Here is a 15,921-nt window from a genome sequence, read left to right as displayed (position 1 = left end):
GAGAAAACGGCCCAGGCCTCCTGGGTCCTCTCTTTTGACTTGATGCCAAAGGTCTTCCTGGAATGTCCCAGGGGACGTCTGGACCCGTTGCGGACAGCTACATAGCTGATGGCAGGGTCTCTGATGGGCATGATAATCTGGCGGGTCGGGAGGTAGAGCCGTAGGTCTTATACGGGGTGGCCCTGGGATCCCATACTCGCTTTCATTGACCCATTTACTCTGAGAAATCCTGCGTTGCAGCTCATTTATGGCCTCAGAGTAGGGCCCTCTCGACTGCGTGTGTGTGACTTCCCCTTTTTCGGTGGTGTCTGCATCCGCCATTTTGTATACTTCTTCTTCCTCCCCCTCATTATCTGACGAGTCTTTTGTTTCTGGGTTGGGTGGGGTCACCTCGCCTGCGGCACTGAGCTCATGAGATTGCTCGTGGGAGGATTCTGCCTGATGGTAATCAAGCGCCATGGCGCCAGCCCTTATATGGTCACGACAAGAGGTGTCTGCGAGGCAGCTTCTCACTACGGCCCAAAGGGGTCTGACTCCTGGCTCCAAGAGGCCATTTTCTGCTGCAAAGTCAAGATCTCTCCCTAATTTATCCCAGCTGGGGATGGTAACGGACCCCGTGGGACCAAACCAAGGTGCTACCTTATCGACCTGATCGAGGAAGTTTTGAATTTGTTCTTGTTTCATTTGTAATCCCTTTTCTCTCAGTAAGTCACTTAAGGCGACTGACAGTGGCTGAGTAGCCGTGTTACCCATGTTAACCGGAATTTCAAGAGTTTCTTTTTATTTTATATTTTTCTTTTTCTTTTTTTTTTTTTTATACAGGGACAGCTTAGTCCCCGCACCCCTTTACGGCGCCCCCAAAACTGGCCTCTTTACGGTCCCCGGAACTCTGTTTACAAGTTCCTGACCCTTGCGACGCGTCCGCCCAAGGTTGCCCGATAGCCCCCGCTATCCGGCCCTGTTGCATAGCACCCGCTACCAACGGTGAGCAGTTTAACCTGTCAGCCCCCGCTCGCCAAGTAGCCCCCGCTATTGGCGCTTGACGGTTTTACCTGTTAACGTCTCTGTTCCGTCGGAGAGAGAGGTTGGTTCCCCGTACTGTCGGAGAGAGGGTCTCAGTGTTCCGGGCTCCCCGTACGGGCCACCAGTTGACCGGCGCAGCCCCAATGAAACAGGAGACAGGCGATGCTCTTGTGGACGACAGTTAACTGCTAGTTTATTTACGCAGGCTCTGGTTTATATATTTGGCCGTGACCAATCACAGGCTGCCACAAGGAAGCAGGGCGGGAATGGGATGCAGGCTCTGGCTACTATATCCAGCTGTGGCCAATCAGGCCACATCCAGTGTTGCCACAGAGTACGGAGTGAGCGCAGGGTGCGCACGGGTTGGCTAATTTAAAGAGGAACGTAGCACATTGCGGAAGCTGGCGTGGTCCTTAGTCCCGGCTGGGGTATGGTATGTTGAGCGCCTGCGCCCAACAATTCCTTTATTCAGTTACTCTTTAAGGAGCCAGTTCTTCAAACACTGGTTCTATCATGAATAATGGATAGGAATCTCTCCCTGCATGGAGTAACATTTTAATGGAGAATATAGCCCAGTCCCCAATCCATGTCTCCAATCTCTACTCCTTCACTGCCAAGAAAGACAATTCAGAATTCTAGGTCTTCTTGATAGGACCCCCAGTATTCCTTTTTTTCCATAAAACCATCAGCCTTGCCACCAAAACCAGGCCCAATGTCATCATGAACTTTACCCCTGGATATGTCAGTCAGCACCAGAGGCCCAAGTCTCCTGGATTCATCTGCATATAGCTGTAAATATTCACCCCAAATTTTTCCCCTTCAGCTTTTTTTCTGATGCATTTACCTTGCTGTAACTGAAACCTGTTCTCCTCTGATGGTATTATTTAGCCCTTCTGGTCTTAGATGAGGGCTATTTTCTTGCTTTCTTTCCTTTCAAGGACTATTGGTCTTTGCTTCTTCATGACTTTTCCAGAACATTCTCTCCTTCTTACGAGAACACATTGCATTTGAATCAAAGCTTATGGCTTCCCATACCTCTTGCAGACTCCTGGATTGTGCTCTTTCATTCCTCAAAGACTTTATCCTCAGTTCACTTTCACATTCCATCTACATTTCCTTTATAATTCTTGGTGACTTCAATAATTACATTCCAATATCCTGGCCTCCTCGTTCCTTGAATCCTCTCTCTTTTCACCTCCTGACCTCCCCGAACTCTTCACCGAGCTTCAGTTTCATAGTCTGCAATCATGACTGCTCCCCGTATGCACCTTCTGTGTCCCAGGGCCTCTCTTACTTTGCTCTGTTCCCCAGCCCTGGGCTGTACCCGTCTCTTCACCAGTCTGTCCCTGAGCCCTGTGGCTCATTGTGGCTGGTGAGATGCTCTGGGCTTTGCTCACTGGCCCCACTAAATTCATGATAAAGAACCTCAAGGGACACTTGATGCTGCTGGCTGTCAGCCCTCATTTCCCTTTCCCATCTGGCCTCCCACTCCTCCATGACTGTTTTATGCCTTTTTTATTTAATATTCTCCATTTCTCAGCACCTCAGCCTCATCTAGACTCTCAGGCTGCTGAGCTCAGTTCCTCTTCTGCTGAGCACAGCAGAAGTGACCAGCATAGAATTTCCCCAGCTCCTCCCAGTATTCCCACCTTCCTAACTGCCTCTGTGCTTCCCTGCAGAGGTCACCTCTCCATTCCATACCTCCTGGGATGTTGCATTTAGATTGGCACCTTCTGCTCATTGCCAGGCTTCCCTCTGTCTATGGAATCAATCCCATCAGCACACAGCACAGTGCAGTTTCTTCAGCCTCCTCCTTGCCTACATCTTTCTATCCTCTTTTCAGTAAATCCTGTGAATCCAATCCCTCTCTTCCCATTCTCGTAGGAACCCACACTGAGCAGGAGTCAGTGTCTACCATGTTAGAAACCTGTTTTTGTCTAGATCACTAGCAGCCCCATTGCTCAGTTTAGTGGTCCGATCTCAGCTCTCCGTTGTGTTGAGCTGTCCATTGCTATAGTGTTCACAGCAGCTAGAGCGGTTGCCCACTGTTCCTTCTTGATATGGTTCCTGCTGTCCTACTGGCAGCTCTTTTATACTTCATGCCAGGTACCTGTCTGTGTCTGCCTATCCATCTATCTGTCTGTCTGTCTGTCTATTATTTAAGTTTATTAGAACATGTGTGTAATGTTTACATTCTTTGTGGGAAGTTGGTACATGTGCATAACACGTTTTAATCCCTTTTTTCACCGTACCCATCTTTTGATTTCCTTCCCTTTTTGTATGTTCGCAGTACATGTTTGCATTCCTCATGTAGAACTGATACACACATTAGATTATTTTAGTGCTCAGTTCTTGAATTTCTTCTTTATTGCCTCTACTCCTTTGAAAAGCACCTTCAGTCACTGCTGTAAATACTGTGTTTCCCTTTTGATGTTGTTCTTAAATACATTCAGAATTCAACCACTTCATATCACTTCTACTGCTGGCACCTTGGCCAAAGTTGCCAACATCACTTGTGAGGAAACTGTGTAGTGGCTGTAATTGGGCTTTGACTTCCTTTTATTGGGCAAAAGGGTCATTGAGGATAGATGCTCAGGAAAAGATATCAGAATTTGGGCGTGGCTATGCAAAAGAGCCAGCCATGCAAAGATCAGGACAGGGAACACAGAAGAAGCAGGGAGGATCGGTGTGAAGACTGAGGCAGGAAAGAACATAAAATACCAGTAAAGGACTACTGAATATCTGATTTTTAAAAGGAGGACTAGGAAAATAAGAGTAACTGTCATAGGAATAAAAGATTAAGAAATCTGAAAAAAAAGAAAAAAAAAAAAGAGATCTGATCCACAAGCTACATTTATTTCAAAATGATAAATGATCATTTTCCTAACATCCCAAAACTGCATGAATAAAAGGATGTACGGGTTCTCAAAAAATAGTGGATGAAAATGATTGCTTGGCTAGTAGAATTTTGTTTAGCAACCCAAATTTAGACCTGTTTTTGAAATTATAAGAATAAGGTCTGTCTTGTATGAGGCAGGAATTGGCTTAGTTGGATGGTGCCTGGTCCCGCCGTACATGGTGTGTTCCCTGGTTCTTTGGTTCCCACTTCTCCCTATTTTGTGCCTGGTCAGCTTCGCCTGTTTGAATTGTATACTTGATTTGCTCCTGTGGGCATCTGATTTTTTCATCCTGGAGTGCAAAGATTTCATCAATGTAGATGTTTGGAAAGACTGACAGTCTCCACTGAACATATTCATGGGAGATTTTTATATAAAGGCAGAGAATACGGTGGGGCAAAGAGAGAAAGTGTAGGTCCTGGAGCTCGAGGAGACATCCACATGAGCTCCCTGTGTGTCTTCTATTTGCTCACAGACCTGTCTCCAGATTGAGCTTCTGAGATCTGTGTGAGAAATCTTAACTTTGAAAGAGCTCAAGGCAGAAGTGCCCAAAGGGGTTCTCATGGTTAAGCCAGGTTGTCTAATCTGTTAGGTGTGGTCAAGCCAGGTAAGTTAGCCATTTGTACTACTGAAAACCATCGCTGGGGTGTACCCAGTGGAGTTTCAGGTTTTAAACAACATATTATAGATCCCTCTGCCTTTATCTTGGCCAAGAGGCAAATCAAGTATGCAATTGTTCCCAGAAAAAAAGACGGAGTTTTTGAGCTGATATGTAAGTCAGCTTTACCTTAACATGGGAGATTATGCCCTGGGAAGACAAGGTGGCCCCTTCAGAGTCATTGTTCCCAGAAGGCTTCTCTGATCTGGAAGGATTGACATGACACAGGTTGTGAGTCTGACTCCTGCCAGCAGCCTACATCATCACCTTCTGAACCTTTTTGGTGGTGCCCAGTCCTGCCCTCTCCTCCTCCCACCCCACCCTACAGTTATCTGCTTCTTCTAAGACAGCCAAGCTCAGCTCCTACCCTGTTTCCAGTCATCAGATTGCCAGAGTTCCTGCTGTGTCCTATGTCTACCATCTCCATTTTCTCCTACTTTCTGCTAGATTATGAGTTTTCTGAAAGCAGGAAATTGGGACTTATTCATCCCCATGTCCCTACCCCACACTCACTGATATGCAGAGAATAGGACTTAGCAAATTTCAGTGTAAAGACCTTGGTTCTTTTTTGTGTGTCATTATCTATCTTTGAATCACCTTGGGGGTGACAGTGAACTCCATGTTTGAACCTACTATCACCCTCCTGGATTGTTCCTGTATCTCATCAGACACGACTTTCCACCCTCTTATAATGGTCACAGTGGCAGCTACCACTTGGCTTCAAATGAAATGACTAAGGCACTGCAGAGTCACTGGGTAATAATCACATCTGAGATAGCCACAGGAAAGCAGTCAGAGGCATCCCACATCCACCAGCCGTCCACCACGTCCACTAGCCAGATTATTCTGGGTACCAAAAGGGAAACTATGCAAAAAAAGCAATTTCAGTATCTTACAGTGTGTTCAAAGACCACTTTTATTAAGAGGAGCTACAGACAACCCTTTGCTCCAAAGCTAGTGTTAGCTCTGGTCAGAAACCTCTCTCGTGACCTGTCTGCACTTAACAAAGACAAAACCAGAGATCTTGAATCTGGTCTCCTTGCAGTTTGTTGTTTGTCTTAGAATTTGTCCCACGGTTTGAGCATCATCATCTACCTCTTGGGCTGATGAACGCTTCAGGTACCCTTGAATTATCTTCATTTTAACATAAATGTGTGTGGAGGAAGGACCCCTCTCTGATTTAAAGATCTGAAGCAAAGAACTTCTTTCTCTCAGGTTCCCCAACCTGTTTATAGATGGAGTAGCTTGTGGCTCACACTCAGAAGCTTGAGGAAGCACATTCTGCTGTTTTACAGTGCTGTGTCTTGTCCCGAGCTAACAGGCCAGGGGTGAGTGAGAAGGTTGCACACTTAGAGTGACTAATGCTTCACCCTTATCTTTGTCTCCTGGAGTAATATTGATAAATCTTTTCTCATGGGCTACTGCATGAACTGGGGAAGTGGTAACTCCCCCAGTTACAAATCTGGATTCTTCCACGAGATTTTGGAAACTTAAATATTTCAATAGTTAAGATCACAGAGGAAAAATTTTAATCTGAGTTTCCTTGTATGTTAAATGAAGATATAATAGGTACTTGCCTCATAAGGTTGGGATGACAAGTTGAAGTTATATATAAATATATATAATAATACATTAATAATATACCTAACAAAGTACCTAACCATGGCAGAGACTTTACATATCTCTTTGTTCTTTTCTTTCTTCTCTACACCCGTGTTCTTAAATATTGTACATGACATTTAGACAAGAATTTTCACTTATAGTAGACTAGAAAAGAGTCCTAATTTGAAAGATCATTCACTTGAATGTATCAGACATATGAAGGGGTAGACAATTCTAATATGGAATCCAGATTAGTTCTTACTAGACAACACAAGACAGCCAAACTTTATTCTGTGCCAAGTATTCTGAGACCCCAAAGAAAGAGTTTAGTAAGAAGATTCCAAGCATCCACATGCCATATAAGTAAAATACATATCTAATTTACCCTATGCATCTGACTTTGTAGGGTGTGCAGACAGATACCTTGATGTTCTTCTGTGATTTTATACCAAAGTGAGACCTCAGTAGGGAATTCCCTTGTTTATTAACCTCACGGGTCTACGAATCCAAGGTTCTAGTTCAAATGAATATTAGCATTCAGAAAGGTATAATTTGTTAAATAATAAAGAAATGGAAGAGAGTTGTCAGGAATTATTTGTTAGAAATTATAACTGGACTAGAGATAGTTTAGTTGGAAGATGCTGGTTTTTACCCTTGTATGGCTTATACATACAGTCAAATAAATATTTGAATGGTTACAGAAAAGGGGGACTCAGAACTCTCTCAGGATAATGAATGCATTTAATTTCTATGTATTAAGCAAAGAAAAAAGCTGGAAATGACTTCTTTGTCCTTGGTTAATTGCTAAGTAATGATGTTTATTGATGCAGGGCCCCTTTTTTTCACATCACTACTGTGAGCAGTGTATGTCTCCTCCTTCCCCGTGTATGACTGGGAAGAAATAACCCATCTGTATGCAAAGAAAACCACCTAGAGCTGGTGAGAGGTTTGTGATATGTGTCAGGTCCCTGGGGAAGGAAATTTGGCATTTTGTCTCAGGAACCACAAGCTTATTGATCTCATGATTCCATGTCTTAGACTCTATTCTGAGCAAATAACTAGAAACACAGACAAAAAGCTATGGACAAAGATGTCCTTTCCTGAGTTATTTATGGAGAAGAGAAACCAGACTATGAAACTTCTAATACAGAATGGTCACAACCATGTCAATATAGTATGAAATTGTACATATGCAAATATAGAAATAAAACATCCTAACAACAGCTGTCTTTGGTGATGTGATGGATAGATTTTGATTTACCTTTTATATACTCTTTTGATATATTCCAGATTTTCTCTAGCAAGTTTAAATTGTTATATTATTTTTAGATTGATCAAATAGTAACAACCACTTACTGTGTGCCTAACCTGTGCTAAGTGATAGCTGCAGTGAAGAACTCTGGTCAGACTGAACCAGTGCCGGTCTCTCCTACAGGAGCTGATAGTCAAAGGAGTTTGATAAGCATTGAACAGATGCGTATGTGAGCACATAGAGATGTGGGCGATGAAGAGAACAGTGAGGGTCAGCGTGCTGCAGAAATGTGATTAGGGATGTCCGAATTTTGTTTAGAACAGGGTTCATGGATAAGGTGTGATGATAAAACATAGTGAATGTTTAAATAAAAATAAAAAATTGTATTTCCGCAAAGACATGTTGGCACGAATCACCATCAGAATATGTCCCCTCACTTTGACTACACTTATGCCATTGTGCTTGCTATTTTCTGAAGCAATTCCAGAAGTTTTTTTTTAAATGTTTTTTTATAGCTGCCTCTGTGTCCTGAATTGCATGGGAATGTTTTTGGCAGTTTCTGTCGAATAAAACATCAGTGTGTCCTCGTCCACCTTACTCCCCAGGTCTGGCACTTTGAGACTTCCAGATCTTCTCCAATCTCAAAGTGGTCGTGATTCGTAAATGTTTTGAATTGATTCAGGACAAGACAATGCAACTGAAGACACGAAAGAGGATTTCCAGAAAGTGGCGAGAACAGTGGGATAAATTTGATCAAGCTGAGGGAGATTAATGCCAATATGTTTTCACTGTAATAAAAATTTAACAGTTTAAACATTTACCATATGTTTTTATAATACCTCATAACTAGGACCCTCAGGCCTATGACTTGCTTTTAGTGTTATACATCTAAAGGGTTGTAAATATTTTTCTTTTTAAAAATTAATGGTTGTGTGTACTTGTGGTGTGATAATTTGATGCATGTATACAATACTCAGTAATCAAGTCAGGATAATTAGGATTTCTCCTTCAACATTTAGCATATCATTGTATGGGAAGTATGGAACTCCTGTTCTCTAGTTCTTTATAAAATAGCGGTAAACTATAGTCACCCTCCTGTGCTATAGAAACTATAGTTTATTTCCCCCATTTAAGGGTATTTTTATATAGAGTATTGTAAATTAAAAAAGAAGAAGAAAAAATGTGACAGAGATTGTAGGAGGTCTACAAGGTAATTATTTACAAGTAATATATTTTTTGTTTGGTTCTAAACCTAAGAAGTTTGCAGAAACCTAGTTTGGATTGCCAGAGTTGCTCCTTTGAGAAGATGATATTTAATCTGGGAATTTAAGAAATACAAGAGTTAGAAAAAAGTTTTTGCCTTAATGATTTTTAGAGAAAACTTTCAAACTATTTTAGTTATGTGAGGCTTTTCGTTGGAACCTGGCTCCTTCTCCAGGTAGGGAGAGAGGGAGGTCTATTTAAAGGGCATGATACTATAAATAATTTCGCTATTCTCTTTCCTCAGATTCCTTTAATATGTAGCTGGTTTGATCTTAAAGTAGCACCACCTTCTTTTCATTTTTCTGAGCTTGTGACTTTCTAAGGCCACAGACAATTCTGAGCTGTAGTACTAATACCAATAAGAAAAACTTCAATTGATTGTGCATTTCTTTTTTGTGCCATGCACCCTGCTATGTACTTTCCATTCTTCTCATATCACTCTAACAACTTTGCAAGATGAGTACTTTTGTCTGGATTTACAAAATGGTAACAATGATCAGACATGCTGAATGCGTTGCCTGTGGTCACTGCTGGTGGTCACATAGTCAGGAGCCCTGAAACGCTGTCTCTGTCTTAAGACTGAGCTCTTCAAGATGCCTGTCAGTGCTGGCTTCTCCCTCTTCCAAGGAGGGCATTCTGTTTCTTAGGTTGTATGACCACTGATGAAAAGCCTTTCCTATCCCATCCCCATGTCCCTTGTCCCTTCAGCTTCATCCTCTCTACTCTGCAAGTAGCAATCACAGCTTTTAATTTCCTTAAAAATCTCAGTGCATTGGGTGAATGTCCTTAGTACACCACAGAGCCAGATGAGTGGAAATGAAAGATGGTAAACTCCTAACTATTTCCTCATCTGCTTCAGGCTAAAGTAATTTTTGACAACTCTATTGCACTTTAATTTTCCAAATTTATTGCCTTAATTTCTCTGCTAAAGACAATTTTTAATGAGTTTAATATTAGTGCGTAGCTGTTTCAGAGGCATCATTAATTTGACATTTCTTCTCTCTGATGGGATAGGCTCATTTTTCTTCCATTCCTCCTTTTCCTAGCTTCCATGGACATCGTTTGAGAAATTTTTCTCATTTCCTCTAGCACCTGTGTTGCCTTGGGCAGGATGGTTTGCTAGCAAAAGTGCCAGGAGGCCAGGGTTGCGGTGACAGCAGGTCTCTAGCTGTGTCTGGGTTCCGCATGAACCACGGACCTTCGTGGGTTCAGCCTCTTCATCTGGTAAAACAGGAATTTAGGTTTGATACTTAATTTCTAAGACTTGTCAATCTGCCTACATTTCTAGATCAATCAGGGAATAACCAGGAGAAGGAAATTGTCCCAGTTATCTGAAAAGAAACTTTGATATGAAAATGGGTAGGTGAAATGTTTTTAACAAGTACAGTGGAGGTAGTGGAATCAAAGAATAGCTACCAGCCCGAGGGGAGCAGAAACAAAAGGAAATTATTAAAATTTATCTACACATCAGACCTAGGAAGGGGGGTGCTGGCTGTCTTCCGCTGATGTGCGAGAGGAGGGGGCATCGCGTGTCTTCTGCTAATTGGATTTAGCTGCCATCACGGGATGCAATTGCTGCTGCCCGGATGGAGAAGTATTGTTCTGTGAAATTTACTGAACAGAAAGCACAGATCTTTTCCTCCTCCTTTACTCTGGAAGCCTCCCTTTAGTGCCCCCTATTGGCAGAGACTAGCAGGGAGCAGCTAGGGTCTAGAAATAGGATCTAGAAGGGTGCTCTGTTCTCCTCACCCTGCACTGTTTATTAGTGGTTGCCTAAAGGTGTCAAGCTTTTTTTTTTTTTTTGCCTTCTTGGCTTTGCACATGGGTCTGCCACTGTATTTTATGGATTACCTCATAACCAATGGAAACCTGATGACGTTTCATTTGTCCTTCAAGAGCAGTAATAAGAAAATCTCTGAACACAAGACAATCCAGGATGTTATGACTTCCCTGGTGAATCCTACCTAACATTCAAAGAATTAATGCCAGTCTTTCTCAAACTCTTCCAAATAGGATTTAAGCAAGAAAAGGAATTAAAAGCCATTCATATCACAAAGGAAGAAGTAAAACTGTCTATGTTTGCAGATGGCATGATCTTATATATAATACAGAAAACACTAGATTCCACCAAACATAGTTAGAGCTAATGACAAATTCAGTAAAATTGCAGAATAGGAGACCAACATGCAAAAATCAGTCGTGTTTGTATTACTAACAATGAACTCTGAAAAAGAAATCAAGAAAACAGTGCCATTTACAATAGTATCAAAAACCTTAGGAATTTTTTTTATTATTTTTTTAATTAAGGGAACCCCCCTAAAATTAGCAGGATATATTATAGTAACTTTTTTGATTTCCTATTAACTTGATTTGAAATCCTGTATTACTCCCACTATCTTGTTTTGACTGATTAGACTCTGTTCCATTCTGTTTGATAGTATCAAGTTTGAGCGTACAGGCAACTACTTTGAAGGCAATAAGATTCACTATGATGCCCATTCTGGTTTGACTATTATCTTCTTTTGAAGTCCTGTAATGTTAACAATGTTTAGGTTTTATTGATCTTGTTCTGTACTGCTTTGTTCAACTTTATTATACCTAATGATATAGGCAATTCTTTTTAAGGAAGCAAGAGGCATTATGATAACCATTGTTGATAACCTTGTACTCTGTTTTTACATCATGTGCTATGTCTATCTTTTGTTTTGACTGACTGCTTTGGTTTGTCATATTTCGTTTTATTCTCTTCCAAAAAAATGTCATAAGAACTATGGGAGTAATAAAATCCAAAATGTGTAAATTTTGTTGTAAAAAAGAGAGGGAAAAAAAGTGCTCTAAAGGATACAACTGCAAGTATGTTTAGGTGTGTTAGGATAGATGACCATATTACTGAGTTTTTGTTGGGTCACTGAACACAACTGTTTGCAGTCTCACTGTTTGAATGTCCACTTTGTATGCTTTGATCCTGTGAGTTGAGCAACTATTTCTAAGATGACAATGTATAATCTATTAACTGGTAATTTCTTACTGTTTTTTTTTTTTTTTTTGTAGTTCTGTATTGCTTGTACCCTTACACTGTTTTGTTTTGTTTTTTCTTTTTTGCCTTTTAAATAAAATTTAAAAAAACTTAGGAACAAATTGGTCCTAGGAGGTGAAAGAGCTGTCCACTAAGAATTATGAAATACTAATGAAAAAAGGTGAAGAAGATATAATTAAGTGGAAAGCCACAATACATTTATGAATTGGAGGAAAGAACATTGCTAAAAATATCCATACTATCAAAAAAGATCTGTAATGATCCCTAACAAAATTCCAGTGACATTTTTCACAGAAATAGAAAAAAATCTCTAAAATTTATAAGAAGTCACAAAAAACACCAAATGGTCAAAATAATCTTAGCTAAAAAGAGCAAAGCTGATGGTACACCTCTACCAGGTAGGCTACAAACAATTAGCAAAACAATGTGTCCCTGGCATAAAAGTATATAGACCAAAAGAATAGAAGGGAGAGACCAAAAATAAATTCACAAATTTATGGCCATTGATCTTTGACAAAGATAGTAAGAAGACACAATAAGGAAATGATAACTCTTCAAGAAATGATTATCCATGCAGAGAAAAATGAAATTGTATACTTATTTCAGATTGTGTACAAATCATGCTAGATTCTCCTAAAATGTCTGGACACTTACTGCAAAAGGCCCTTCAGGACTGTGGAATGAGACAGCCAGCTCTGGTGGGAATTGCTGAGTTTCAGATACAACATGTGTTTCTGTCCTGGTTTTACATGTTTATCCATGTAGCCACATTTACCCTGGAAATTCTTTCCTTAAGAATCACATCTCAGGTGAAGACATTTTTAGTACCAGCACTTCTCTTGTTTAAAATGATAGCATCTCCCTTGCCTAGAGATTTTATATCTAAAAGAATAATCTCTAAGAAAAGTACAACCATCCTAGTTCTGGTTGACCAATGTGGTAGGTGTACATACATGTAAATCCGGTGATTTTGGAGTAACATTTGTAAAAAGTTCCATTTGAGTAGCGCTGCTGATTTCCTATGAATATCTAGTCATATTCTGTTTTTTATGTCCATGATATGGAATTTCTAGGATGGGGTAAAACTGAAGATCGGATTTTTAAAACATTATATAGTCTAATGTCCTGTTTTCTCTCCCTGTCTCTTTTTCTCTTTCCCTGCATCACAGGGCTGATAGTCTACTTGGGAATGATGGCCGGGGCCTTCGTCCTGGGGGGCCTGGCTGATAAACTGGGAAGGAAGAGAGTCCTCAGCATGTCTCTGGCTGTCAATGCCTCCTTTGCCTCGCTGTCCTCCTTCGTGCAGGGATATGGCGCCTTCCTCTTCTGCAGACTCATCTCAGGCATCGGGTATGACACAGAGACCTTGAGCCCAGTGCTAGACCAGTGGCCCACCCACCCTGGCGTTATCTCCAGAGTCCTTCTGTGGAGTTTCTGAGGGACTTCCAAGACACTATATTACATTTGAACTGTAGAGAGAGAGAAGGTTAGGATTAAACTAAAAGTAGTGAACAAAGGAAAAATAACCCAAGATTTCCTCCCATTTCCAGATGGGAATGGCCTACTGGGCTTTTAGGTTCTTGGGTTATTTCACCACAGAGCCTAAGGGTGACGTTGAAGGTGACATGGTTTCTGCTATGGCCATTTTTATTGTGTAACTCGATTCTCTCTTTCTGGCATTTTTTCTCCGCAGTATTGGGGGTTCTCTGCCAATTGTTTTTGCCTATTTCTCTGAATTCTTATCTCGAGAGAAGCGAGGAGAACACCTCAGCTGGCTGGGCATCTTCTGGATGACTGGGGGCCTCTACGCGGCCGCCATGGCCTGGAGCATCATCCCCCACTATGGTGAGCTGCAGGGTTGAAGTTTCTAGGGTCCTGTACCGAGAAACTTGTGTGACCTCAGTCTGATTCCTGATACATACAGCTGTGGTGTGTGACCTTGTGTTTCTAAAGGACTTCTAATATTGGAGACACATTGTTAATTTCAATACACAGATCCTTTTAGGATGACTAAACCACTATTTCATAAGCTAGAGACAAAAGCCAAGAGAAGTTGGCAACCCACGTCAGACGTCAGGCCCCTGATGTGGGGTGGGGAGGTGTGGAGTAGGGTCCTGGTCCAGGTGATGTCATTTTGCACACTTCCCACTTGTGCTGCTGTCACTCTGGGTTGGCTATTATGATGGCGCAGCCCTTTTAGACAAGGTCATGGTTTCAGCCAGGACAATTTTATTATCCCAGATATTTTAAAAAGTTATATCCTCTGGATGGATTGGCCACATTAACTTTTACTATTGGAATAGAATAAAATGAGGAGAAGCCAGCAGTTTTGAATTTTATTAGGCTTTTCAAGTATACTGATAATGCCAGCAGTACATTTCAACATGACTTTTGGCAAATTGTTGATTATGAATCAACAATCAACAAATTTCTATGATTTAGAATCCTGCAGCCTATGCAGGAAAAGCAGACAAGTGCGCTTGAGGCTGTCTACCCTGTGACTTTGTTTTAAATCAGACTTTTGGGCCATGGGTTTAGCTCAGTGGCACAAGTGCCTGCCTGGCAAGTGCAAGGTTGTGAGTTCCATCCTGGGTACCAAAAAAGAAAATAAATAAATTGAACTCTCTCTGCTGTGTGTCCTGAGCATGGAGGCTCTGTGTATACCTTTTTAAAAGGAAGCTTTGGCATGGACGATACCTGCTATATTAGTTAAGGTGATATTGGTTACATTATACTGATAAACCTATAAACCCTGAAATTGCATTGGCTTAACACAGTGGAATGTAAAGTCTGGCTGGTGTTTCTAATCTGCAGGTGACTCTATTCCATCAGTAATTCTCATATTCTTTCCATTACATAATTCCACCATGGCTCATAAGGTCTCTAGTTTGGGGAAAGAACACAGACAGTCAGAGACTGGTGTTTTTGTGTTTTTAAGAGATAAGATCTTTCTATGTTGCCCAGGCTAGCCCCGAACTCCTAGCCTTGAGCAATTCTGCTGCCTCAGCCTTCTGAATAGCAGGGATGTTGGTGGCTGTGCTGATGGTTTCAGAGGTAAAGCATACCTTCTGTGATCACTGGGGCCCCACCCCCCAAATGTGATATGATCCCACCGTACTGCAATGGATGCTGGAAAACACAGAAAGAGAGGTGTGTGTCCAGAAAGACAGGAAAAGAGTTTGGGGACACCATGTAGTCTTTGTCATATCTAGTATATAAAAACTCATTAGATTTTGGTATCAGAGACAGAGAAGAAACATGAACAGGAATAATAAAATAAAGAGCTGAACAGTTTTCCAGTTACTTCGGTCACTATAGACAGTTCTCTGTAACTTTACATACAAGATTGTCTACTCCTAATGTCAAGGCATTCAGCCCTTTACTTCGATGCACACTGATTTTTTGGGGTGCAAAAGAGAAAGTTAAGAAAATTTTCAACACTGTGCTAGTACTTGGCTAGCTTCCCTTTGGGACACAGAAGCAAGTGTAGGCTTCCTGTTTGCAGACTGCCTTTTGCACAAAGAAAGTGTGCCCTCGCACTCAGCCCAAGAGCAAAGGTCTTTGACTGCTGTCATGGGCCCTCCCCGCTTATCATGTACCTCAGGGGGTGCAGGTGCCCAGGTGCCCGATGGTTTGGACATACCTCCTTCCTCGTCTCTGGAACTAGGGTGGGACGACACTCCCCCAAGCCACACTTTGCCACACAGTGGAGAAGGAGGGGCAGGACAGTGTTACAGAGGGAGACAGCAAAGCATATTAATCACTACACACTGCAGCAATTTTTTTTACTATTTTACAAACCTAGATTTATTGCAACAGCACGTTGAAGAATTAAAAACATTTTTTAGATCATTGTTTCCGAGATATACAAGGACCCAACACAGTGCCCATGCGAGGCAAGCGTGAAGCCCGTCTGCGTAGCTGCCCAGCTGCAGAGCTGGGCCATAGCCAGGAAGACGGACCCGCTGTCACCTCTCCCACAGCCGCGGGCAGCTGACTGCAGACTGTACCGATTTTTAAAACCCCCACTTTACACATATAAACACCTACCCCTGTATCTAAATGTCTGGTTTCTTAGAAAACAATAAAAGAATTCAGGGTGAGATCCTGTTGACTGAAACCATGCGAGAACCCGAGGCAGAGGGTCACACGGCTGCTGGCGGACAGTGGAGCTTGTGGTTAAATATTT

At 41.7% G+C, this 15,921-nt stretch overlaps 1 protein-coding gene across 2 annotated transcripts in view; it reads left to right on the top strand.

The window, feature by feature from the left end:
- Sv2b (synaptic vesicle glycoprotein 2B) overlaps nt 1–15,921 on the top strand; it is a 193,438-nt gene that overhangs the window by 138,878 nt on the left and 38,639 nt on the right. For both annotated transcript variants that reach the window (XM_023567428.2, XM_063249995.1), the window contains exons 3-4: nt 12,902–13,082; nt 13,426–13,577. In XM_023567428.2, the coding sequence (XP_023423196.1) occupies nt 12,902–13,082; nt 13,426–13,577 (333 nt within the window). The remainder of the gene's footprint in view (nt 1–12,901; nt 13,083–13,425; nt 13,578–15,921) is intronic.

Source organism: Cavia porcellus, unplaced genomic scaffold, assembly GCF_034190915.1.
Source record: "Cavia porcellus strain 051 isolate PalLab524CR breed Dunkin Hartley unplaced genomic scaffold, mCavPor4.1 scaffold_6, whole genome shotgun sequence".
Classification (NCBI taxonomy): Eukaryota; Metazoa; Chordata; class Mammalia; order Rodentia; family Caviidae; genus Cavia; species Cavia porcellus.
The sequence above is the reverse complement of the archived record's forward strand: the minus strand, read 5'-3'. Positions and strand labels throughout refer to the sequence as shown.